The 27,581-nt window shown below is 38.4% G+C and overlaps 2 protein-coding genes across 4 annotated transcripts in view; both read right to left on the bottom strand.

Moving 5' to 3' along the window:
• Positions 1-459: 459 nt before the first annotated feature.
• LOC111329475 (cullin-5) lies at positions 460-17,127 on the bottom strand. The gene is made up of 21 exons (XM_088730717.1): positions 16,932-17,127; positions 13,911-14,010; positions 12,238-12,420; positions 11,999-12,140; positions 10,642-10,787; positions 10,062-10,142; positions 9,756-9,849; positions 9,461-9,591; positions 8,329-8,436; positions 7,874-7,938; positions 6,299-6,446; positions 6,039-6,082; positions 5,619-5,706; positions 5,254-5,374; positions 4,281-4,360; positions 4,041-4,133; positions 3,573-3,688; positions 2,497-2,542; positions 1,977-2,095; positions 1,514-1,637; positions 460-1,183 (listed from the first exon to the last, which is right to left on the bottom strand). Exons 1-21 carry the CDS (start codon positions 17,063-17,065, stop codon positions 989-991), a joined length of 2,358 nt encoding a protein of 785 aa, XP_088586843.1. The 5' UTR covers positions 17,066-17,127; the 3' UTR covers positions 460-988.
• Positions 17,128-17,985: 858 nt separating this feature from the next.
• LOC111329649 (uncharacterized) overlaps positions 17,986-27,581 on the bottom strand; it is a 17,148-nt gene continuing 7,552 nt past the window's right edge. For 2 of the 3 annotated variants that reach the window (XM_022934399.2, XM_022934409.2), the window contains exons 2-3: positions 25,990-26,197; positions 17,986-19,827 (exon numbers count right to left, since the gene is read on the bottom strand). In XM_022934399.2, the coding sequence (XP_022790134.1) occupies positions 18,756-19,827; positions 25,990-26,197 (1,280 nt within the window). In that variant the 3' untranslated portion in view covers positions 17,986-18,755. Of the gene's footprint in view, positions 19,828-21,989; positions 22,337-25,989; positions 26,198-27,581 lie in introns of those variants that run through there. The other variant, XM_022934418.2, reaches the window with a different exon arrangement.

The following is a 27,581-nucleotide window of genomic DNA, read 5'->3' as shown; positions in this document are numbered from 1 at the left end:
TTTCCGAAAATGCTTTTTATTTTCATAAACTTCACGAAAACTCTTTTCTTCATAAATGACCCATCGTCTTTACAGATTGGTCTTCTACTTTCTCTCATGTTTTTATTTACTTATTTGTTTGTTTGTTTTTTTTTTCCTACTCCATCGAGTTACACGGTATCTGAGGTTTCCTTTCTGTTAATTACAGGAAAATAATGGCATACACCGAATCGAAATATGGCGTCCAATTTGAACTGCCATTGTTCTGGACTTACTAGCCTCTCACACGTGATAATGCTTTTGTGTTTTCTACGTGAAGACGAGGCTAGTAAGTCCAGAACAATGGTAATTCAAATTGGACGCCATATTTCAATTCGGTGTATTGACTTGTAGATCAGAGTAAACTCCTTCTCAATAAACAACACCGACACCCTTTGTTTTTTTGTTTGTTTGTTGTTCGTTTTTCACTTGTCGTGAATGTTTTTATTATTTAAGATTCCCTAAAAAGAATAGAAAAATCATATCATTTACTTTTTGAAATAGTGTTGGAAGACATTATGGAAAACTGAGTATTTCAACTAAATTTCTCCAAGCATATGGCAAAAGGCCACTGCCAGTTTACAATCTCCTTTCATTTGTAAAATGCGGCCAAGAGCAAAATCTATCCTGCGATAGAGAATGTCATTTGCATGAAAATAAATAAACATGTTTGCATCATAGGATTCACACTTTTCCTTATAGTAACATACGCATCGGACTTCTCCAAGACCGCCTATTCCTGTACTTTCTTAAGAGATAAAACTATGAAAAAAAAAAACAAACAAACAAACAAAAAAAAGAGATCTCCAAAGGTAAGATCTTGGAACAGCCGGACAGCAATCTTAATTTAAAACCTGTATTCCTTTTGACCAGTGGTCTTTAAGTCAACCGTAGGTCAAGGTGAACGGTGGCTTTGAGCATGAGATGGACTTGAAGTTGGACAGTCTGAAAACATTTTCTCCTTCCGTGGTTATACCACGTATAAGAATGTGTTTATGTCCTCCTCATCTCGTCGGAGATACTTGTGATCTATAAGCCACTCGATCTGTTCCTTTATCATCTTCTTTTGGGGGATGAACATGTTTTTAAGAATTTCAACCAATTCTGTCTGTAGAGCGGCGTTTGTTATTCTCTTTCTCATTTTCATGATCTTCACAATCGCTTCCTACAAAGCGGAAACATAGAAAATCAAAATCCTGCCTACTCAAGGAATTAAGCTGTTTCGAGTGACAACTGGCGTTAGCTAAGTTTCGCTTAAAATAAAACCTTTCTTTTCGCATGCACTATGTGTTTCTTTATTCCTTCCTTCACTTCTTCTTTCATGTCTCCCTTCTTTCCTTCATTTCTCAGTTCGACCTCTTCCTCACACACACCCCTTGCTCTACTGACTAAACCAGGTTTAACTGATCCGCGGTCCTGGCCGCACAAACACTGTATAAACTGCAAACAATGAAACGTTTATGTCCACTCTACCACATACGTACACTGTGCTTACCTGTATTCTAAGTATTCTCAGCGCTACAATACCATCATTCTCCTCTTGTTTTGCTTTCTCTGTCGACAGCTGTAGGCGGCCTATGAGATTCACTTTACCTCTTTTCTGGACTTTGCTATTTTTTCTAGAAAAAAAAATGAAATAGCAACCGTCACTCAATTGAACATCACTCCTATCTAAGGAGTTTGGTTTTCTTTGGAAGAGTTGTGATTGCTGAGGAAAGAAAACAACTGGCATCACTTCTTAAGCAATCAGCAAAAAAAAAAAGAAGAAAAGAAAAGAAAAGAAAACGGGAAACAATCACGACTTGACAACGTGTATTTTCCGGTGCGAACTGCGCCTCATTCCGATGACGAGTGATGACGAGTGATGACGACGGAGGTTTGGTTCGGGTCGTGTAATGACTCGGCCTAACAAACACTTGACATCGAATCTTGTTCGACTCTGTAACTTTCCAACTTACATCACTGCGAATTCCTGATTGACCCAGAATAACGAACTGTCCGTGAAATCCTTTGGGGACTTGGCTTCCGGTTGACATAAGAGAATCTGTCTCTTGAGCTTAGCGAAAGCAACTAGTGACTGGAAAAACAAAGAGTTCCATAATAGATTAAACAAATCTTAAAGAGTACAGCACATATACTCCAGCTTAAAGCGCAACCCCAGACCCAAGTCAGGAACGTGTGTTAGAACAGTCAAGCTGAAACTTTGTCAACAGTGAAATTTTGCACCGGATGTGTATATGTTCACCTTTTCGGTAATTCAACCCACCAGTATCTCGAACCCTACAATACTTCGAGCTCTTCTTGATAGTTAAGATGCACGTTTGCACATTTGTCAGTGTAACTCAAATTTATGCCCAACAACAAAACTGAACAAAAAGAGGCACTAAATGTACATTAAATTACCTTTCATGGTACTAACATGCATATTGCTTCGAGAAAAAAAAAAAAAAAGAGGAAAGAAAAAATAATTTTACATACCCAAAGAGTTCGGCGGAGTTCTGAATCTGGAAGTTCAGAAGCGAGTCTTTAAAGTTAATAAAAGAAATAAAATGAGTTGGAAAGAACCAAACTACACCACTGATCGGAGCAGGAATGCAGAATTAAAGGGTAATTATTAGGGACCTTAAGCAACCACGACGGCGACGGCAACGAGGACGTGGAAAAACAAGAGATCTAATTAGCAGAACAATAGCTCAGCACGTGCGTTTTGAAACTTTGTACATTTCTTAGCCGTCTTATGCAAAACAACAACGTGAAATCGCCAAAATTTGCGTCGTCTGCGAGCCAAAACCGCGACGGCAAATTATTTTAATTTCCATTTGGAACTCAATGCTACTTTTATACGTCATACTGAAGTTGAGTTGTGGCGCCGTATGAGACAGTAAGCTCATGTAGCTATTTTTGAAATTCTAACTAAGAGTAGAAATTTATTTTTTAATCGAAGTCTTCCTTGGCGTTGCCGTCCTGACTGCTTAAGTTCCCTATTGACGAGAGCCAGTATCAAAGTGTTTTGATATTGCTGACAGTTGTGATCGTGCGCAAACTTACTGAAAAGATACAATTTCTAAAACAATCCTCAACGAATTTCAGTGGTAACTGAAGAATAAATGACAGAAACCTATACTTGCCCCTTCCCTTCGCCCTAAAATTGATCAGGATTCTGTTATACTTCAACAATACACCTGGATAGGGAGGGGGGGTGGGATGGGGAAGGCATCATCAGAGATTATCGTTTCGTTCAAGAACACAACGGAACAACCTCGACCACGACTTGAACGCGAAGATTCATATCCACAGTCCAGCACTTTGACCATGAACCCTTTAATCCTAAGAATGACTAGCACCTAATTTCTCCTTAATATGTCACCCCTGAATCAAACATTAAAGTCATGAGAATAAAGGAAATGATCACTAACTAAACAAGCTCTTGATTGTTAGACAAACTCTCCTTGTTAGCACCTTAGGAGATGTAAAGAGAACAGTATGGAGAATATGCTTACTGATGTTAGGGAGTAGAAGGTTAAGCTAGTGAGTCTTACACTAAAAATATTGACCTTAAATTCTCGAAGGAAATCTTCTCTTGCGGTCGTTCATTCCAGGCGAAGAGAACAGCCATTTGAAAAGTTGTTACTTCCAGGTCGAATTTTCCTATCCTGTTGGCGAAGGTTATCTGAAGAATAGACAAAGGTTTATTTGAGCAACTTGAAAACTGATTTATATAAACAGAAACGCACCATGTTCAAAAGTGTTAATTTTTAAATCTCTCCGAAAATCTTTCGGAGAGGTTTAAAAAAATCTTTTGTCTTCGAAAAAGTAGGAAAGAGAGAAAAAAAGCAGATACACACTGGAAATACTTTAAAACATAAATTCCTAAACTGGAAACTATTATTGCTTTCGCCAAATCCTTGTCCAACGAATGGCAGCCAACTTTTGGATTTCTCTTCTTCATACGAAATATAGCTCGAGGAAAGGTTACGAAACATTCAAGAAATTTTATCAAGAGAAGCGCGGACTTCACTCACAACTCCATTAGACATTAAATGATGCCACTGTAATTTGCGACCACTGTGGTTCCTCCTATAGAACTCTTCCACCTCCGGAATATAGTCTTCCAGCTAAAAAAAAAAAAGGTATCAATTATGTCCAACGTTTTCAAGTGTACTCTGTGAACAATACTATACACAAAATCTGTCTGTTGCCACTCGGGCTCGCACAAAATTTCAACAAAAGCGACAAACGTGTCAAATAATTAAAAAACTTACGTCGGTTGGGAGAGAAACAGGAATTCTCTCTGAAGCTCTTGACCATGCACCAGCGTTCAGTATCTTAATGTTAACCGAGTCTGAAAGAGACAAGAAGACTGAAATTATTTGAGGCATGTCATCATCTATAAGGCGTCCTCTTGCTAGTTTCGAAAAGACATCCCACGACCATTAAGATTGTCTCGTCACCCAAAACATTACTGTTGGGGATTCGGCCAACAAGTTATAATCAAGAGATTTTTAAAGGAGCAGGTTACGATCACCTTCGTTGATAGCTCTCTGCGATGACCAAAATTATCATCGCGTGCGAAATCGGAAAATACTAGTTTACCAAGAATACTAAAACCAAGAGGAACGAAAATGATGAGGGATGAGAAAATGGTGAAGGTGAGAAAATACAAAATTTTTCTTCGTTTCCAAGCTCTAGTGTAGTATTTGTATCTACAAGAAATCGATGCGAACTGTGACAATCTCCTGCGAGTATCACTCCTTTCCATCTGTTATAGCGGGGCTCCCACGCGCGCGAAGCGCGCGAGGGGCAGAGAGAGCCCCATACCCATAGAATATGGTCAACCTCTTTTCGTTTGGTTGTCACGTGACTGACCGAGCGTACGTACGCACGTACGTACGTGCCTTCAGATTGCATGGGGTGGGTATGGGAGACTATCAAAACGAAGGGAGAGATGTCTCAGGCGAGTCTTGGCAAATGCACATCTTTTATGTTATCATTAATACTACGAACTTGGGAACTCCGCCTTTAGACTTGGCTAAATCTATATATTAACACATTTGTAAACAGACACTTTCAACGAATCATCACTGATGTCGCCAAAATGTTTTTGCTAACAGTCGCTTGGAGCGCTGCCTTTTTTTTTCCTCTTGACGCTTTGGTGTAGGCCAACATGGTATACTCACAGTTTAAATGCCGGACTCAGATGAAAAAGCATCAGATTGACGATAAACAACAATTTACCTGCAATATCACCCTTATTTTGGTATTCTTTCTTGAATCCTTGGTTCAAATCATTGCTGACTTTTATGTCCTGGAACATACGGGCTAGTTTGTTGATATAGTCGGCGGGCATTCCTACATCCTGTTGGAACAAAAATTTATCAACGCCTGTTAACTCACGACACTGCTTGAGATTGAAATCTAGTTACTCAAAATACTCCGGTACTCACGAATGATGTATGACGTAAATCGTACGACACCTGATTCTCAGACAAAAGCTACAATTTAGAACGTTCGAACACTAGGAAACTTAGGGAGAGAAGATTTCGCAGCCTGCGATCAGGTTTCCATTGGTGCTGCGACATGCGCGGCAAAGCCCGACTTACTCTGAGCCACTCCACCATGTTTTCTTCCATTTCAGTGTCTGCTGATGTATCCAGGATCAATCGCCGAGTCAAGTGTGCTTTGTGGTACCTTAGAAGCAGACAGAGTACAAAGACGTATTACAATAATTCAGTAATACCACATCTCTGACCAATAATTCATGGCGTTTCATTAAAACAGGGACAATAACCGACAAAACGCCCAGTCCCTACGCGGCGGGAGGTGTGGTATTTCAAACCAGGCCACATTAGAGGGAGAAAAATGCTCTTATCACTGCGCCATCCTAGTAAAGATGAAGAAGAATAACGAGAACTTGGAGACTTTGCGCTCAAGTTTTAAAGATATGTAATAGCTTGAACCTGAACAATGTTTGAAAACACATTTCACAAATAATAAATAAGTCCATCGAACTCCTCCCATACCTCATGAAAACATCTTTGTTGATCACGTACTTAAGAACCAACAACTGAAGAGGAAACAAAATAGGATAAAAACAAATTTATTTCTCTTTTTTGCACTGAACAACAAAACGTGTTTATGATTCTCCGCCACTCCTTTAATTTTTGTTTTCTCACAGAGAAAAAGATACCCAGATTTGAATTTTAATCCGTCCAGCGCGCTAACCCTTAATTTCCCAGCTTTTTCTAACTCTCCACAAGTGCAAAAATCACGGATAACTTACAACATCTTTCAGCTTTGCTTGGATGTCATCAGAAGTTAGCTTTTTGCTATAGGGCGTTTTCCTAAGCAACATGTCGCAGAAATTGGCCAGCAACTCTGGACATCGAGACTCAGGCTGCGTCTTGACATTCAAACCACCACTTCCACCCCTGATGAGCAATAAAATTAAAAAAGGAGAACAAAGTGCAACTTTAACAAAAAGTGGGTGACAAAAGTTTTACATGTTATGCACGATTACGGCCAAAATTGATAAGTGACGCGTGAATTTTGCAAAAATGCGTGGTTCGTCAATTTGTGAACCAGTCTGCGGCGTGATTTGCCTCCTCAAATATACGCGACCCACAAAAACCTCAAGATTTCCCTGAAATCTTGTACATAAAATGAAAGATTCGAAGCTTTCCTTTAAGCTTTCCTTTATCCGCCTCCCTCGTGTAAAAACGAACTATGGAAAACAGAGACTTATATGTGTGCGCAAGAGAATGGAATCTCTTAGACACTTCTATTAAAGAAATCGACTCCTTTCTCATTTTTAAGCATCGAGTGAAAAATCATGTATTTAGTTAAGTTAGCGTTGAGATCTGATTCTATCATGTTTACACACCCTGTATAATACTTAGTTTTTATGTTTGTAATTTGTTTTCTATTTCTATAATTTTTATTTTATTTATTTTTAATTTACAGGGCTTCACAGAATACCATTCCCCAGTGACGTGAGTCCCCCCCCCCTTCCCCCGTATAAAGATTGTCATTATTACTATTCTCGCAGAGAATTCAACTGAATGCTACATTCTAATCAAGCAACACAGGGCGAAAACCGTAACCTGTGAGCCATGGAGTAAAAACTAAATGTACATTAACTAATCCTAAAAAGCTTTTACGTTGTGTCTACGGTCCTCCTTCTAACAAGAACTCAAACTGCCACCTTGAAAGTCCGGGCAATATTCAGCGTGCCCGAGAGCACTGCCCTCTGCATCTTTCGCAGTACGTCTGTGCTTCTGCCTCCCACCAGCTCGCGCATCATGACATCCAGCTCCCATGACCACCCCCCGAGGGTGGTTGTTATTACTATTATTATTATTATTATAATGAAGACTTTGTATTTCCATTGTCAAGAGACTTAAAGTAAGATATAGACTACCTAAACAGCACATAATTTTATTATTCATAGCCATATAATTATGTAGTTTAGGTTAGTGATATTTTTCCTTAAAAGGAGAATTGTAACTTGCAAGTTTTTTTTTTATTTTTATTTTTCATTTTTTATACACTTTCATGTTAGATTCAATAAAGGTTATTTCTCATTATTCAAAATATATATATATATTATTATTATCATTGTTATTATTATTATTATTATTATTATTATTATAAATACGTGACGCACAAATTCCTCTAAAAGTCGTGCGTGAAACGGAATCAGGAACCCCACCACCCCCTCTTCCCCTCCCTACCCTCCAAAAAGCTGCGCTTGTAAGATAAGTGACAGTGAGCCATTTATAATATTTCTCTCAGCGATACATCCAAAAGCAAAACAGAGAACACACAATAACTAGTAAAATACCACAGGGAATCTTACGCTTTGTTCTTGTTGGGGAGTTCCAACTTGAAAATTGTACTGTCATTCACAACTGTCTTGAATGCCTAATATTTGAAATAAAAACAATCAATTTAAATTACGAACCTGATTCAATAACAACTGCACAATATTACGATCGGCAAAATTTAATTTTGATTCTTCTAAAGTTTGGCCATCAGAGACAAATTTGTTATCCTACTAAGCAATTTTCCTATAAAACTATTGAGTGCTTTATCTCTTAGATTGGATTGGATTTCTAGCGGTGATGCAGATAACAACTGGTCCTTTGCCATTTGTCTGCAAGTCGAGAAAAATTTGAAAAGAAAAACCCTTGGAGTAAGAATCGAACCCAGTCCCCAGCCATGAGAGGCTGGCGCTCTCAACTCTGTATCAGGAGGAACCTGAATCACGCCAAAAGGTTTCTTGTGCTACAATAGTTTTTCCCATTAACAAACCTTATCTCTTGCTGTGAGGAACCGTGGATCATCATTGAAAGCTTCTTTAACAAGCTTACTGAATCTATTGAACAATGTGAGCAGCTCTTCAACATATTTCTCAGAATCCTGCAAACAAAAACAACAGTTTTATGTGGAGAGTACTCTCTTTAATAAGACAACTAGAGAGGAACAACAATTTTTAGGCAAAGACTTCTGGGTGGAAGCCGGAAAAATTCTACAATCTTTACATCTCTTGAACAACTTGAAAGACAATTCCCTTTAAAAGTTAGAGGGGCTAGTAACCATGGAGGTAATACAAGAAAATTTTTAAAACTCACGACTTCCTGGAGTATTGAAAAGAAACAATACTGGTATAAACAGAGCATCCCATGTAAACAAAATGTTGTATTTTACAATTTGAATATCTTTAGGTGAAACAGAATTCAAGGCATCTGCACCAAAAATTTTCCCAGGAATACATTGTAAAGGAATCAGAACAAAAAAAAACATCTCTGGTTTCCTCACCAAAGGAACAGTACCTGTGTGTAATTTTATTTATAACTGTTAGCAGAATATTACCGTCAATATACTGTACTTATTTAATTAAATGACCAGGGTCCCATTTCTCGAAAGTTCTGGTAACTCAACGGGCCAAAGCCATGTTTTAAAATCAAAGTTTAAAGGATGGGAAAGCAGGCTCTGGTAACCAAACCAGTCCTTTTTGTTTCTTTAGCTGATAGTTTAATTGTATCATTTTCAAAACTTTTAAAATCTCCATCTTGAATGAAAACAGAACAGCTTTACGGGCCCATTAAGTTACCAGGACTTTCGAGAAACAGGGCACTTATTAAATTTTTGTACCTTGAGAGTGCATGCTCATTGGAGGTGGATGCTTATTTGAGTTGGATGCCTATTAAATTTTCACCATTTTCAGCATGAAGTAACTTTCTTTTGGAACAAAACAATGAATTATCATGACAAAACAGAAAGATGTACCACAGAGAGCCAATTCAGAGATGTCAGAAATTTGATCAATGCTTATGAGGGAGGGAGAGGAGGGGTGGGCACATTACCTTTCTCTACCTACAGGGTAGGCACTCGTTCAAAGTTGGGCACTTAATTGAATTAACTATGGTATACACTCCCTTACAGATGTAATAGTGTCAGCGCAGGCTTTCATATCATCAAGACCTGTAGTGACGATATAAGACTCCAAATTGGCTATCATAGGATCTACTCCTCCTCGCACACGATCCATCAACTGGAACATTAGAAGAAGTTCTGTCAAAAAAAGAATATTCTCCAATTAAAATACCATCGATTACAAACTTGGGTGTGAATTTTTATCTTCTACTGCTGCATACTTTTCTACAAATATAAAATATTTGACATGTGACTTTGCAATGCCATCATTTTACTAGAACAATCACAGGTTCACCACTTACTCTCTGTCTCGTTAGTAGCAATCATTCCAGGGCACTCAGCTAATATAGTCTCCTTAAAACTTCCAACCAGGACACTCACACAACGCTCTGTAAGCTGCAACCCAACAAATTTCACATACAGTTAAGTTGCCCATACACGTAAACAAGTTTCTGGCCTTAAAAGTAAATCATTTCATCAAAGGTGATGGGAAAAGAATTCAAAATAGCTTAAGAAAGTGATAAATAAGGCAAATGCAGAGCTTCATTTAAAATCAGTAAACTTACTTAGTCGTTTATAATGTTAGGAATTGGCCAGATTTTACTCACCACTGACACTGAATCACAGCCCTTCCTTGTTTCAAGGTATCGGACAGCTCTTTGCTCTTCTTCTTTTAACTTCATTTCAGCCTTTATTATTGCAGATGGGTAAAAACATTTGATAAAATCAAAGTCTTGACCAAAATCTGGCTGTCAGGTGAACTTTCATTCCCACAGAAAGAAGAAAAATTGCTACAAGCATTTCCCTTGTGTAGATTTAAGTCTTAATTGGCACATACAGTGTGTCAGGTTATTACTTTCTCAAACCCCTACTAGGTACAAACCTCAAGGTGGGTGTGGCAGAAACATTAAGATAACTTCTGCAGAAAGCTTGCATCTCAAATCAAGAGTATGTTGGTAGGCTGCAATTCATTTTCCTTGCCACAATCAAGCTCTGCCTCTCTCACAAAAATTTTTCAGTTCCTGTGAGGCATTCACGACCACACAAAGAACAATTTTCCAGGATGGGATATTTGCAACTTTAAACTTACAACGACTACAATATAAGCAACTTTAATAGAACATTGCAGAACTCCAAGAGTCAGAAAAGTTGGAAGCATCATCAGTTTTTGACTAAACAGATCCTTACATATTTCATGTAATTTTGTACTCCATTTCCCTGAAGATATGCAGCAGCTTGAGTTTTGTAGAATTCCTCTGTCGCCTCCAGGTATGCTTTCTCAAAATTCTCTCTGTATATTTTCAGCTTGTCCAGAATTTCTGAACTGAGATTAACTGCAAAGACATGAATTTGCAAGAAGTTAGAGTACTGTAACTGTTAGTAATAGTTTAATTAGCAATTTTTCTATCTCATAATTTAATAGCACTGATAATAAAAAAAAAGTTCATTCTGATACAATAAACTTAACTGATTTCCTTACTCGTTCACTGACTGACTGACTGACTGACTGATTGACTGACTGACTGACTGACTGATTGACTGACTGACTGACTGACTGGCTGACTGACTGACTGACTGACTGACTGATTGACTGACTGACTGATTGACTGACTGACTGACTGATTGACTGACTGACTGACTGACTGACTGATTGACTGACTGACTAACTGAATGATTGACTGACTGACTGACTGGCTGACTGACTGACTGACTGACTGACTAATTGACTGACTGACTGACTGACTGATTGACTGACTGACTGACTGGCTGATTGACTGACTTACTGACTGACTGACTGACTGACTGACTGACTGATAGACTGACTGACTGACTGACTGACTGACTGACTGATTGACTGACTGACTGACTGACTGACTGGCTGATTGACTGACTGACTGACTGACTGACTGACTGACTGACTGACTGACTCATTTCCTGACTCACTGACTATATCACAAAAGACATATATCCAGAGTGAAAATAATGACAAAGACATAACCAAACCAGTCACTAGACACTTAAATCTCCCTAATCATTCTAAGTAATTTGTGGCAGTCTGTAGCCTTTCTCAATATCTAAGCAGTTTGGAAAGCCACCAAACTCACAAAAATTATTTATTTCTCAAATTGTCACTCTTAATTCCCACAATATCAGCAAACACTTTCATTCAATTAATTAATTCTTGTGCATTTATTTTGATGCATTCCTGCCATTAGCTTGGCTCCATCTTTCTGTACATAAACCACCTACAATCCAAACTCCTCTATTCAATCTAAAGTCTAATGTTCCAAGTATCAGCTTTAGAATCTCTCTTTGGCAGCTAATTCACATATCAACTCAGATTATACAACCAAATTTTCTTTTAAATGACTGACCTTCCGACAGACAGACAAAGACCTGCTGGCTAACTGACTGATGGTATGATTGACTATACCACTGACGGATTGACCAACTTGCCACTTGACTCATGCATTTGCTAAATTACTACTCACAATCTTATTACATTTCAAATCAAAAATTTCTATAGAGATGGCACTTTCCATACCATATGATTCTCTAACGCCAATGACAAGCTGAGAGTCAAAAGCTTCTCCATTCCTCTCTGCATGAACCAGTTTCATGGCACTTGACTGCAATCTTGATTTTATTGTAGAGAATATACCTTCATTCCAACTATCCAGCATCAACTATGAAAAAGGAAACAAAAAAAAAGTATCTCAGTCAGTGATATTATAATCAGACCATAAATTATTTCATTCTTTCCTCTAAAGAAAAATATCACACCTTTTGAACTGTTATCCCATCAGTGAGAGGCCTTTTGCTTGCCCCTCCACCAGCTTTTCCTTGTAAGTTTGATTCCAAAGTGCCAAAAGGTTTAGGGAGATAGTTACACTGAGTGAAGAACTTAGACCACTCGCTAATATAGGCACGTAACAAAGTGGAGTCATCTTCATGCTTCAAAACACGCTGAAAGACAAAAGTTTCAATGTTTTTTATTATGGTTACATGAAAAAACATTCCAGATTCACTCAAAAAGATTCTACAGCAGTGATTGTTCATATATTTTGAACTGCGGTTATAGATACGTATGATGCACGATCCTCACAAGGATCCTCGCGAGGATCGTGCATCATACATATCTATAACCACAGTTCAAAATATATGAACTTCATATATTCATTGTATCTGATTTATCATCACGGGTTTATTACGAATCAACTTAACGGCCTGCTCCCAGTTGGCTTGTTAGCTAAATTGGTAGAACGCTGCACTAGGATTGCAGAGGTCAGTTGTTCGAATCCCATACAGGCCTGATTTTTTTCAGGTCTGATTTTCGCTACTGCATAAATAGCGCTCTCTACTGCGAGGATCATGCATCATACGTAGCAGTGATTGTACAGTATATAGAGTAGCTAATTTAGGCAAAGTCTGTGGTGGATCCAAGTGGCCCATCCAACCAAGGCTTGTCCTGGTTTCCATAGCTATTACTACTCCCCCCTAGATGGGATGCTGGTCCAGCCCAAGATTAACCTTAAGCATTTGATCAGGCCTCCCTGACAATTCGCCAGTACCCATTCATTCTCCTGGTGGAGAGAGGAACTAGAAAACTAAAGGGCATTGTCAAGAACCCAACACAATGACCTAGCCAGCTCTTGAACCCTGACCTCTTGACCGGCAGTCCAGCACACTAACCATTGGGTTGTAATAGCCATGGATAGATTTTAAAAGGCCAAGGATATATTTTAAAAGGTCATGGAGAAGTTAAAAATCAGCCCACTGTGTGTATTTCATTGCTTGGTAGTTCTGTGAGCTCTGGATTTCTTTATTATCATTTTGTTATACTAGTAATTTTGAATATTGAGCTTTGAAATGCTGAAAGCCCAAATCTCCGGGCTAGTCAAGCCAGTTTTGCATGCAGTCAAACCGGTTTTAGTGTGTACACCTTTGTTTTTCATGTACACAGATGACCAAATCTGCACCCACAATAGTTCAAGGGCCAGGGCCTGGAAAAGGATCAGTTTCTAGGCAACCGCCGCGCATGTTCAAACGAGCAACAACAGGATGTCGGCAGAGCCTTTTTCCCTTTTCGATTCGAGGACGGGTTAAAAAGGCTCTACTCGCAGGGTATCTCCTTCTCTACAGGAGTCACCATTTCTCAATTTCATTTACTAAGTGCTAAATCATTTTCAAAGCAAACAATTCACCCCTTGAAAAGAGGATATCTGTGAGTAATCATCACTTGTAAACCATTGTCAAACCTTCACTTTTATTTCTGTCAGGTGGTCATAAAGTGTACCATTTCCAGTCCGTAAAAAAAAAAAAAAACCATTAAGATTAATTTGAAAGATGATCATCCCTGAAAAATGTGGTTGAAGGAAAGTCAATGTATGTGTTGGACAAGTATAGTAACATTCACCTCTCAACCAAAACGCTGAAGGAATAAAATGCTTGCTTACCTCTTGTACTTGTTTAATAAAGTTGGTGACTTCATCTTTCAAAGCTTTGTATACTTTTTGGGGTCCCTTTTCATCCCAGTTACATACTTTGTGTACATCCCTAAGTTTGACAAAATAGAATTATAACATAGCTTGTAAATCCGTGCAATCAAATTCAATAGCGCAAGCGTGCTTCAACTTTCCATTGTACACGCTGGTGATTTCATCAAACAAATGCCTCGCGAAAACATTTTTTCTCGAGAGTGACTTTAGCATTTTTCATTAAAAAACAGGAAAAACTTCCACAAAAAAGTTAAACTAGACATGGCAACAAGCAAAAGAGCCAATGAAGATCTGCCTACTTTTTCTTTGGGAATGGATTTTTTAACCGTCTCCTGCATCTATTAATTAGTTAATTTGGTTAGGCAGGGGACATTAAAGAACCCACTCACGAGATTACTGTGATGTGGTCTGGCCTGTTTACTGGGAATTGGGGGGCAGGGGCATCTTCAAATAAGTTTCCTTCGATTGCCTGTAAACTGCTGATGCAGTCTGGCCAAAGTCCCCCGAAAAGTGTTGTGATGCGCATTTGATCGTATCCACATGTTAATTTGCGCAATATAAGTATCAAATTATTATTATTATTATTATTAACTCCCGAGAAAGAGTCCAGAGAAAGGGAAAACAAATCAACGGTTTCATCCTGTTTAGCAACTCTAACTTCATTTTCACGCATGAATGCACCTGTCAGATTGACCAATCTGAGACAAGATCATTGAAGCATGATGAAATACTTTTCCGAAACAAAATAAACAACTCATTGAAGCGTAGGAGAGGGAATTTCTGCCCTTTATACATAAACTACAGTGTTGAAAATGTTATAAAACAATTGGTTCATACATCAGCTGTGCGTTCATCGAGATATGAAGCACGCGGGAAGTTTGGAGAGCACTCAAGAAGCTAGAGTTGCTCTCAGCTATGCCTCTAGCAACTCTTATGCATCTTTCGTGCTCTCCAAACTTCCCGCGTGCTTCATATCTCGATGAATGCATGCTGACATATGAACCAATTGTTAAATGTTGAATGAGTGAAAAAAATTTATAAACTTCACGTGCACCTCCGCCAATGTAATCTATTGCATAACTTGCACTTATTGCAAAAAGATATACATCAGCGAAACAGGCAGAAGACTAGGTGACCGATTCCAAGAACACCTTCGAGACATGGAAAGGAATGACAAGGACACATCGAAACCAGTTGCTAGACATTTTAATTTACCTAATCATTCTAAGCAACATATGGCAATCTGCGGTCTTTCCTTACACTTAGGTAGCACGGAAAGCCGTAAAAATCTTGAACAAAAGCTCATCTTTCAAACCGGCAGTCTAAATCCCACAGGGATCAACGAACGCTTTTCATTCCACTAATTTATTCTTGTTTTTCTCGTTGCCATGTTCCCACCAATAACATAGCTCCATTCTCTGCCTTTAAAAGCACACACAAACCACAATTCCTCTATTCGTTCCGACAAAGGGCTAATGCTCGAAATGTCAGCTTTTGTCATCGTTATGGCGGCCAATTTACCACTTTAACTTTGCCGATATATCCAAATTTATAAACACTCTGCAAAGGTATCAAAATTATAAAAAGTAGTTTTGTTGTCAATTATATCTGAATGAAAGGAGCAGTACACTGTAGCTTTGAACAACTGAACTTTAAATTTGGCATCTGCTATAGGAGTCATAGGTTTTAATTTAAAAATTAAACTTGCAGATGACCTTTTGAAAACAATTTCATTCTAGTCCAATGTTTAAAGCCCTTATCCAATTATTTGATATTGGTCTGTAAGGTTCTTGTCAGCTTCAAGGTTATGGATATAAAAACTAGAGCTTTCGGTCTAAAAGTCTCTTGAAGATTCCTGCTGTTGATGTTTCAGTTGTGTTGATCAAAAAGTTGTCCTGATACCAAGCCATGTTAAAATGGCAAATGTTAGACCAATTGTAATTAAGTGGTCATCCAGACTATGCAAGTGATCTTTAACCTTCAAACTCCTAAGATCTGATTGTTAATTCAATTCTCCCTTCTAGCTAATATATTTTCCCTTGTAAATCAGTTTTGAGAATTAGGTGTTGAATCAAGATTACAACTTCTACCTGATAAGTTTGAGTATTTTCATGACCCATTTGCTGGATATTGTATGAATAGTATAGGGAGAAATCACATGATAATCACCTCTGGGGGGTAAAGGGTTAACTTTCAAACTCCCAGGTGATAAACTTGTAACTTCTCCCTAAAAAAATCCATACATTACCTAGCAAGTAGGTAACAAGAAAACAAACTCATCAGGTAGAAGTTGTTATCTTGATCCAACATCTAATTCTCATAACAAATTTACCAGAAAATCTGTAGCAGCAAGAGGGGAGAATTAACAATCAGACATCAATTGGGAGTTATAGAGTTAAATCTAAGGCTAATTCAAGGCTTTGATCCTTACAACATTTGAAAAATCCCCTTGATAAGGTAAATTTTTTTGTTCCTTGGGGATCATGTTAGATCCTCTGTAGAGTTTCCTGTTTATTCATAACGTCAATATTAGACAAGTATCTATATCTGCCTATGGAAATAGCACCATGGACAGCTGCAAGAAATAAAGAGTGTTTTTTTCCCGTAAAAAAATGAGAAAATAATTTTTTTTTAGTTCGTGTGAGCAAAGAGACACTACAAAAATTCATATTCAGGCTAAAATTCTGAGTAAAAAAAGGTGCAGTAAGCCTTTTTGAACGTCTAAGTTAATTTTATGTAACGCACATTACAATGCGGTTCAGCAGCGTCAACATGTTGGTCGATCGATTTTGTAGCCAGCCGAAAATTGATTTATGAGGTTAGTGGCGAAGAGAAAACTACGAACTTCCTTGGTTTAAGTACAATTGCCGGTCTGACTGATTCTTTGAACAAAGGTAACTCTTTTACAAACGACCGCCGTCCAGTCGCCATTGAAAACAAAATTACATGGAAGCTACGATATAATAATTTTCGGCCTACCAGAAGAGATTCTGCCATTCTTGCGTTGTGACGGCTTGTTGTTTCAAAAGTTTATTAACTGTGGGCTTAAGCTCATGCCATTTGTTCTCAAACTGCACTACGGGTTTCTTTGAATTCAACAGTAAAGAGGACATTTTGTCTACATTTTCCACTGATCTTAATTTTTCGTGACAGATCAATCTAATGAAACATACGTTTTGAAGGAAAACCGCTGACTACTTCAAGGCTTTCGACTCGGACTCGAAGAGCAGGAACGAGAGCAATTAAAAAAAAATTGCAGTCTAAAATCTGCATGGAACTAAGAGACTATCAACTCTAGTTGGAACTGATATTTTTCTATTTTCTATTCAAATAGCAGAACAAAAACAGGAAAGAAGTGCAATATCTGTCGAATTTTCGGACCTGCAGGCAAGGAGAGGGAGTGATAGTGCCATGCCACTCTATCAAAATCCCAATACCGCGAGTGAAAAATAAGAGAACTGGGAACGAGTTACAGTTTGCGCGTAACATTACACAAGTTGACTAATCTTTTGTTTCCTTTACCCACCTTTGGAGCACGTTCGATGCCTGTAAATATTTTTCCGATAGAAGACATTTGTATTGGGCCTGTTTGTTTTAAAGTTTGGAATCTCACCGTAACAGAACTAGCTGGGATACCTTCGTAGGTAGTTCGTAGCTCTATGAAATGAAAATGGAATCACTGCTGAACTTTTATCTCCTTTCACACGCAAGCATCAACACGTGTTCTTCGTTCACGTGTGACGAAGGGCTAATACTTTACTGATCTCTCTACGGTGTTAGATTACAATATCACCTCGGTTGAAAACAACAAATTACCTTAATTTTGACACCACCCGATACCACCTACCATGTGATATCACCCGATACCACCTACCATGTGATACCACCCGATACCACCTACCATGTGATGCGGCACCGCAGTTTCTCTGGAATTTTACCCCCTTTGCTCGATCGCGTTCCACTGGTTTCCTTCCGTGCAAAAACTGATTGATCTTTTTCACTTTTTTGTCGATGATACCAAAGAATGTCCAAAGCAGGAGAAAAATCTTTTTATTACAGGCAGCCTAGCTATCTATAAGTCAGCTTTGACTCAGTTTAGAACAACTTGTAGCAAGTTTTGTCGTTAACCACAATTGCGTTGCAGTTGATAAACATTGCACTTTATTTTCATTTCAACAAGATTTGTTTTCATATCACTGATATAATTTAGTATGATTTCGGCCATTCTTTCAAGTGAACGTCGCAAAATACTTTAACATTAAATAGAAAAAGCAAAACCTGGCTAAATTAGTTTTAATCTCTACCATAGTTGTAAGTGATGACGACTGCGACCATTATATTCAGCTCTTTGAACGAATTTGTAAGCTAGATTTAAGATTTACTGATTTAAGCTGAATTTTTGCAATAAGAGGCTGTGTACTTCGCTCGAGTATCAACAATAAATATATATATATTTTGTAAGCCTCCCGACAAAGGCAAAAAATCCCTAAATTACGCAAAGAAAAACACGCTTCCGTCGAGGCGTTCTCTAACCGATTTCAAAATGACGACGATTATTTACTTTTAACTGAATCTTCTCCTTCTTCATCTTTGCACATGCGCGAACTACCAAGTTACTCAATTCATGGCGTCACGAGTTGTATTTGTTCAAGAAGATGCTTGGCCTGTCGAAGGTAAATTTTGCTTCGTCACACCTTGCTGTAGAAGTCGTCGATCACTTTACAGTGGATTAACATGGAAAACGTCTTTCTTTCTTTTTCGAATTTATTTTGTCAGTTGTCAATCAGCAGAATCTTAACCCATTCAAGCATCGATTCTTTCGAGTCCTAACTTGAACAGAAACTCTTCTTTATCATCGTCACCATTTCCTTTCCTTCCTTCTCTTCTGGTTTCCAGTTTTCTAAGCGCGCTTCGGTAGCGCGTTTTTATTCGAAAATCTACAGCTCCGTGCGTTGGACTCGATCTTCGAGGAATCAATAAAGAGTGAACCTGCTTAGATTTTGGTGAAGACGAAGAATTTGGCGATAGCTTGTCTCTTTCCAAATCCCGTTCAAGTCCTGTCTCCTTATCTGAGGTCAAAGGGCTTCGTTTTTCGGTTAAAATTGGTTTTTGATCGCGTTTAGTGATTTCATCTCTCGAGTCCTTTTCGTTTTTAACCTGCACGGCAGTTTTCTGGTGCATAAATCCATTTACGCGATCGAAGTCCATAGTTCTCCGTTGCTCGTCCTCGAAACTTCCTCGATGAAGCCTGCGATCGCTTTCAACAGAAGAACACCGCACCGGAAATAAAGCAGAGAGATCTCGATGATGACCGAATGACCACAGAGAGTAACGATCCCTGGGTGAAGGGATGTGAATCCCGTTTGTCCCATAAGCATGAGACACAGCTTCGGGCGCGTTGACCCTTCGGTTGTACATTCCCGGTGCTCCTTTCGCGGAATGGAAGGAATTCGGGGGATAGTCCGGTGGGAAGGTCATCCTTGGGGCAAGCGCGTAGTGTTCCATTGGAAATCCCCTTTCGGAATAAGGTATATCTTCATCTAATCGTGGCTTCTTTGGGGGGACGTGAAAGGCAGAGCCCCCTGCAGAAACCCGCAGAGGGTCCCTTAGAGAAGTGCGCCCCTGAAAGGAGCCTATCTTTTTTATGTCTTTATTTCCATCGCTTGGAAGACTGTGTTGGTGGTTTTCGCTTCCCCTCTTTATACAACTGTTCTGATCGTGTCGCATTCCCCTGTGGTGGCCAGGTAAAGATTTCTCACGATTGAAAAGAAGATCATTTATGGCGTCCTGTGCAAACGACTGCTGATCATCAAGTGCCAGGTGGAGTTGTATGCCTAATACATTACGGAGGGCCCCTTCGTAGACATCAGCTAAACTGCAAAATAAAATGAAAAGTATGACTTGTTTCAGACTGGTGCACACGGTCAGATAACCCTATGAGCTGTCGCGCGGGAGTGATTTCGAAAGTAGAACACGCGCGCGCTCAATTTTCCGCACGAGTCCGTCCACGCAATAGGCAATAAGAATCAAATGATTATGAAATGATTTGTGATCTCTTCATAAAATAAAACACGACAAAATAGAACTCTTCTTCAGGCCCTCTTCCAAACCGGAATATATTATTAACATTAAATTTGTACCCTTAAAGCTTTCCGAAACTTAACTGTCTCCTTTAGAAATAGGATGACTAGGAATTACCTGTGAAAACGGACTTCTCAGCTCATGCAAAAAGCCATTACCAACAAAATACAGCATTTTAATCAGTTTCCCGAAAATTTTCGGATATAAGCGCGAAATAAAAGTGTCAAAATACAGTGCTGTAAAAATTTTTTTTCTTTTTTAGGTTTTTGATCAGAGAATGAAAACATACACATAAAAACTCTCACTGCGTTATTCACCGATGAAAAATAATAGCAAAACAGGTTTCATAACTTGGAAAATAAATAACAAACACTTATGATGTACTCGGAAAAAGAAAGCAATTATGTACAAGCGTTTTCATTAATTAATTAATCACGGCGGAAAAAACGGATAACCACAGCAAGGGCCAAATTAAAAAAGAAAAAAAGTACAATTGTCTTTTGAATCGAATATAATTTCAATAAATGGTTGTTTCTCGAAGATCTCTGTTTAGAAGCTGCTTTGATGGAATTCATCGCCCACGACTACTCTACGAAACTTCAGCAAACGCAATCGAAAACAAATTGAAAAGCATCTTGGCGAAGCTTTGAACATGACCTTGGCGGGTTTACACATAAGTGCCAAATTATTGCTATGATCTTAGAGCGTTAAAGTTTTTCGCTGATCATTACTAAGAATAAAAAAGGTGAATCTGAGAGTGCTGAACCAGAAGACAATAATATCAAAAATGGGAAGACTGCCATTTATCAATAAGAAAATCTCTGTGATGTAGTTTTCCCTCTGGGGGAAAACTTTAAAAAGTTAATTTTGATTTGCATTTCCAATTTTTTTTCTTGAGATTTCACTGTTTTGAAAAAGTGACTACAAAAGCCGGCACTTTACGTAAAAAAAAGCGTACAGAGAACAAATGCATGAACCGATTTAGAGGAGATATTAAATTTTTAACCGTAAACATCAAAATCAGAGCGGTTCTAGCAAAGTTTAAAGTCGCTTCCTTTAAGCTCGGAAATAAACCTTTTTAGATCACCGAAATGTTATCATAAAATGCACTTGAAAATAATGCTCCGTTTTCTTTTGAGACCTTTCCTTGTTTCTCTAAAGTTGTATAGTGTAAATTCCGGTCAGATGGTTATGATTTACTTCGGCTTTTCAAGGTGAAAAAAAACCCTTATTTATTCTAGCCGCACTATGAAAAAGCTCATCTTTGATGCTGATTTGATTTGCATTAACTCGCTACTTGCTAATTCACTGCCTTTTTTCAAAGCGACAAATTATGAATGCCTGGTACCTGTTTATATGTAGATTTTGGTAGCGCGTAATATATATTTTTTTTATTTATTTGTTGCATATGCATTAGTTGCACAGCAGCTGTATTTGAATAGTTGCTCGTTACAACTTGTTTAGCGTGTAAAACAAAACAAAAAAGTTCCTGCTAGTTTTAAAGAGATTTTGCTAGTCCCATCTGCGCTTTGGAGAGCTTAACAAAGGAGAGCGTGCATTAGGATGAATCTTTCGGAAATATTTCCGATAACATTATAAGTAGCGAGGTTTACTCCAAGAGTGACAGATGTAAAGTCTAAATGTTTCTCGCGGAAATGTCCAAAGGAGCCATAATGTAACTGAATAAGTAATTGCATGTTAATAAGAAGCCATACGGATCGTAAAACAAATCCAGGCAAAAAAAAATCAATTCGTACGCAAGTTTAGCCCTTCCATTGAAAACGTTATTATTGCCTACCTAAAAAATACTTTGATCGATAAATCAGCGAAGATTGTCTTGCGACGCGTCGCTGAAGTTGTGTTTTTGGCCCTCGCGCGCACTTTGTCGCAGCAAGTAGTAACTGCTGCCTCTACTTGTCTACGACATGTATTAATAAAATAGAGAGTTAAAGTGACCTTAGTGCCTCGCTTGTGCACGGTTTCGGCCGTTTGTCCATAACTCCGCCAGACTTCTGTTGAAGCATTCTGTTTTGAAAGCTAAACATGGCGAGCAGTCGTCGGCGACGTGTGAAGACAGCGAACCCCCACGAACATGAAGTTGTAGATTGTCTTCGTTAAAAGACCGCTCGGTTCAATTCAAGAAAGGTTTATTTGAGCAATCCGCTGAGGCAGATGGTTTTGGCTGTCTGCTCGAGGGCTCAATGAATATTCATAGAGCCTTAAGGTCGTCTCAAATTCAGCTGCTTCAATTCCATATTAGGAACTGTTTTTCCTCCGAAAGTAATCTGGTCTGTCAAATTTCTTGCTATTTTCAATTTATAACTGGACACAATTATAAAGTCCTGGAGATGCCTCGACAATTGCTGGACGAAAAATTATCGTGGTTATTCACAAGTAGCGCCTCCAAATTCATTCTTTTCTTCAATAATTTATGAAAAATATGTGAGTTTTCTTTGGTCAGCCAAGTAAAGCCGATAGGTGTAAAGTGTACACTGTTAACTGGTAGGACAAGAACTTGAGTTTGCTCATTTCTGCGTTGAGTTTACAGATCTGCTCGGAATGAATCATCACTGAAGAAATACTGAAACATTGTTAGGTCTTACGTGGTCGAGCTTAGTTTGGGAAACATGATCCGCAAATAAAATAAATATTTTTATTCAGTCGCTTTTGTTTTTGGACAGTTTTGAACTGAGACAACTGAACATTTTATGAACGTGGCCGGAGTATTCCAGAGCATCTCTTCTTACCGCGTCGGAAACGAACTGTTGTAGAGGAACAAATAGAACATAAATGTTTTTGAATACAAACAGAGTTGCCAATGGATTGGAAAATGCTAAGATAAAGTGAACACAGGTTGCTATTTGAAAAAAACTAAATTTTGTAAATATTTGAAGCCTATGTTTGTCTTGACTCGGTTTGACTACTTTTGTTTCCTCACTTTTTTTTTTTTTTTTGCGTGTTTTCAAGAGTTTTATCTCATTGTTTCATCGAAACGGTTTACACTCGACCTAATAAGAAAGTACAGGAGCTTTTGAAACGCCTTTTCGCTTTCAGGCTGAAACCAATTATATTTACTTCATCTCTTTTCCTATTTGCGGTGAACTCGGGCGAAGCTCCCCTCAAAAAAGCGTTACTTCCTTATGTTTTCGTAGTACGAATTTATATACTTTATATCATTTCCGTTTGTGCTTACATTTTAAAACATAGCAGTTTTCAATTCCCTGTCGTAAAACCAAAACCAAGTAATTACAAGAGCCAATCGCGGCAAAGGTTTGCGTCATCAATAACCAATGAGAACTCAAAATTAAAACAGGCAAACTACCGCAAGCGCGGGAAAGCGCAGATGACCAAGTTTCGATTGGTGTCAGTTTTGCATCTGATTGGTTGAGCGAGTGGTGCGAGTTTTCTGGTCCAATCACAGAACAACGTAAAGCAAAAACAAAGTGACTAGGAACACTTTTGACCCAATTGAAAGTTGCTTTAATGGAAATTCGCATTTAGCGACTGCGGTTGAGCGTGGTTTCAATCTGGGGCTAACACAAACGCTCTTTCACTTTCTCGTCCTTTTTAACTTTTAACTATGTATTTCTGTTTAAGCTTTTAGCGTTATACTTATGCTTCCGTTTATTTAAGGAGCCATGTCATTTTGAGCTTTTCTTCCAGAAATTACCTATAGTTAGTCTAGCAGTGAAATCATTAATAATTCGAAGTAAATTTTCCTTTCAGTTGTTTTTTTCATAGTTTCAGCGTAGGCAGCAGCGTTTACTTATGGCCCTCGGGTTTTCGTGAGCATCACGGACGGGGTCTAAGAATACATGCCGGAAACTAGAGGAATGGCTTGTCCCGCATTCACTGTGTTAATGTTTAACTCCATATGTCCATATGTTTGCTCTTACGGAGAGCGCCTTCAGTTAGCATGAAAGAAAACAATGCATAATGTAGGTCCGCAATTAAAAAAAATATGTTAGAACGTGATTAGCTCCTGTTACCCCGAACGAAAAGGATGTGTTCATGTTAATGTTGTTTTTGTCGCTATGTTTTCTTTGCTGTTGTTGAATTGTTATTTTTGTTATTGTTGTTGTTATGAATAACCTGATTGACATCTTGCAAAGCGCGATAACATTGTGCTCTTAAGACAGATTATGCCATTATACTGGATTATATTTATCCGCTGAGTGAGTAATCCGTACATGTCATATCTGCTCTCTCGTGAACTCAGCTGCCGTGTCATCCTTGAAATCACTCCAGCTCTAAGATTTCAAACCGAACTCTGACTCGAGCTGAAAACAGAACACCAGTCAAGCAATAACTCGATTTATATCAGTTGAAATGCAGGACCAGCGCAGACTACAGAAGCTTTTGTCAGCTTTCTATTCTCGGAATTTTGGGCTAAAAATATAAATGCAAGCTTAGCTTTGTCACATTCTATTTCACCGATCACGTACAGATCTCAAATACCGACAAAAACTATTTTTAAAAAAAACTTTTATAATTACAATCGGAGAAAAGGGCAGTTGCTGGAGGAATGTTTAGAGTGATTCAAAGTTTTCTAAGAAATCATTAAAACGAGATAAGAAATTACGGAGCAAGATGACATGTTTACTTCAAAGATGAGCTTCATTGATCCGGAAAATTATGGAGTCTTTGATCTGAATTAGAAGGAAGTTATGCTATATCAACCGAGAGAAGATATTGTTGATGTATAACTTAGTTATCGAACCGGCAGTTAAAAGTGATTTCCGAAAGAGTTTATGCAATTGTCTGCAATGTAAACAAGCTAAAACAGACCCTTTTTCGTAGAAGGTCCCCTTGCCTTTTGCTACAGATGATACCAGCCACAGATTATATTGATTTTATTTCTACATATTTCTACATATACATCAAGAACATAACGGTTTTCTTATGCGATTCTTGTCTGATGCTGAAAGGTCTAGAGAATGGTTTGTCCATCATGCGGGCGCTTGATTGCCTTGGTTAGCAAATCAATTCAGGCATCTTTCAAGCGTAGAAAACTAGCCTGTTAGCTTAGGTCAGAGTAAAGGTCGATATCTTACTGTCTTGTCAGAATTTTTCAAATACTATTTCAAGATGTTGAAGTTTTGTACGGACTTTTGTATCAAACTATTTCAGACCTTAAATGACTTGTTCGTAAAGTGACCATCGCAGTGAAAAAATTGGAGTCATTTATTTACTGTTAAAGTGAAGCAATAACACTTGACAACCCTCCTTCTTAAACGTATCAAACCACTTCATGGTCATTGTGTACGATATTTTAAATGTTTCGTTCGGAGCAAGTCTGTTGATTTCACCTCTGCATGTCAAAGAACAAGTCAGCTAAATAAGTGGTGTTTTTGCGAAAGTAATTACCAGTTTACACTGCAGCCCTAATCATTTATTCAAACGTTGCTTGTAATTAAAAATTAATTACCCGACTCTGTATATTGCAGAGTAGAGATTGTGCAGCTTCAAGCTATACCGGTTGAAGCATTAAAAGGGCTCCGTTTAAAACCAAATTTTAATGAACAGTTTGTGCAATTTTCGCCGGGGTAATTGTGTAACCTCGACAAATGTGTAATTTTCATTAAATTAGATGACAAACATGGCAAAACAAATGAAGGCAATATTAATAATACATAAAAATTAAGGACATGGTAAAATTTAAGTTGACTGATTTGAACAAGAGATGTCCCGATTGAAATTCATCATTGTGTGAGATTGTCATATTCAAATTGCCAAGTTTAGAACTATTGTTGAAGTAAATAACTTGCCGTATTTACCGCCCTTGTAGGAGGTATGTCGCATAGGTAAAACCTTGCGGGAGACAAGAGCTTCTTTTAAAGCCGATTTCTAATTCAATTATTCCTTAAGTCACCGAGAATACTCACAATATATTTTTCTCAATAATCCACCCAGGAATTGTCGATCAAATATTATTGAAATAACCTCGTTGGCTCACCTCGTGAATTCGGGCCGAATCACTCCGTTGAGTCGTTCTGATGGCGTGATTCGCTGTCTGCTGTCGATGTCCTTGGATGTTCTGTACACTGGCTGCATGAACGGCTTATGCCTGACATCTGGCCGTCTCATATTGTCCGCCTCCCTGCTTCGGAAATCAGCAAACTGTGGCTCTTCTCGGTTTTCCACTCGAGGCGCAAACATGCTCCCTACGATAGAATCACGGGTTCCATGAACAACTCGCAGATCCATTTCAAGCTATTAAATACGCGCTTGTAGTTCCTTCGCTGTCGTATTATCCCCACTGGAGAATAACACAGTCGGTAACAAGCAGCTGCCGGTGACTCACTCTCTCTCTCTATCAGTTGTGATTTGAAGTGAGTTTTGATGTGTCGAGCGCCCTGAGTAATTAATGATCTTCACGAGCGAGCGATTTCACTCCAAATGCATGCCTTGTTTAGTCAAGTGCTCCGTTTGTTGCTCGGATGTGAGTCTTCAAGCTGCCGTTTGAAAATATGAACCGCTGGATACAGTTCACGGTAGAATAAATTACGAGCCAGATGGGCGAATATTTTATTGTTCAAAGTGGCATGCTTTCTCGTGTATAATTCATGAAGTCGAAATACTTTTCTTTCCTGCTATGCCGTAGTGGTATTGGAAAATATTACCTATAGGAAGTATGTCTCGACTAATCATTTGATTCTTTGCGAAACCGTTCGAAAACGACTTCGCGAACAAACTTGCGAAAAAAAAGTTATAAATAGTATCATTAATTTCTGAGACGATTCCGACCAATTAGAGAGCGGAAAATCGCCACGAATCGGAACTTCAGTACTCAGTTTGGAGACAATTTCTCATTTTTTATTTTCTTCATTTTGTTGATTTTTATGGATGTTAAATTCATGCTACGATGTAAAGTTTTCAATGAAGATTGACACGTTTCGTTTGCCGAGCAAATCTCATACTTATATTTACAAACAATGCCGAAACTAGCACTGCTCGATTTTAGGTCTAAGACAAGGCCTGACACAACATTTCGCCATTGTTTAGCAGACTACTAGCATTGCAGGTGTATGAAACTATAAACTCGATTCTCAACCACGATAAGTTATTCGAAGCAGCGAGTTTCACCAGCTAATTAAAAATCTAAGCAGATGTCCGTTTGGCAAAACGCCACGGAGTGAGATATATAATCGCGAATACATCAATTATGAAACAGGGCTGAAACTCTAAGATATTGTTTTTCTTTACGAAACATCTTTTCCGCTGGAATCTCTAATTTATAAGGATCGCGCCCAGATTCATAGGAAACGTTTTGAATCTGTCGCTGATAATGTCGAAACTTACACTGCATTTGCAAAGCTTGAAGTTCAGACGGAAATTTTCTGTGATACCTAATCGAAATTTGACTCTGAAAACGCATCGCCTTTCAGGAAATGAAACAAGGAAATATTTATCCATAGTAAAAGAACTGATATCTCGATTTCGCCGTAAAACACGGCTTTCTCGATATGCAAATTGTGACATAGATTTTTAACCTCACGAACAAGCATTGAACGCAAGATTCAAATGATTTTATCGCCGTATTGAATC

Source organism: Stylophora pistillata, chromosome 8 (genome assembly GCF_964205215.1).
Source record: "Stylophora pistillata chromosome 8, jaStyPist1.2, whole genome shotgun sequence".
Taxonomy (NCBI): domain Eukaryota; kingdom Metazoa; phylum Cnidaria; class Anthozoa; order Scleractinia; family Pocilloporidae; genus Stylophora; species Stylophora pistillata.
This window is presented reverse-complemented; position numbering and strand designations above follow the sequence as displayed.

What these genes read in the sequence shown, in the direction of transcription:
- LOC111329475 (XM_088730717.1), bottom strand. Translation starts at nt 17,065, where the DNA reads ATGTCCTCTTTACTGTTGAATTCAAAGAAACCCGTAGTGCAGTTTGAG. An exon ending in ATGGGATAACAGTTCAAAAG is followed by an intron (nt 12,141 to 12,237) that starts GTGTGATATTTT and finishes CCTTTTTCATAG; the next exon opens with TTGATGCTGGATAGTTGGAA. An exon ending in AACAAAGATGTTTTCATGAG is followed by an intron (nt 5,707 to 6,038) that starts GTATGGGAGGAG and finishes TCTGCTTCTAAG; the next exon opens with GTACCACAAAGCACACTTGA.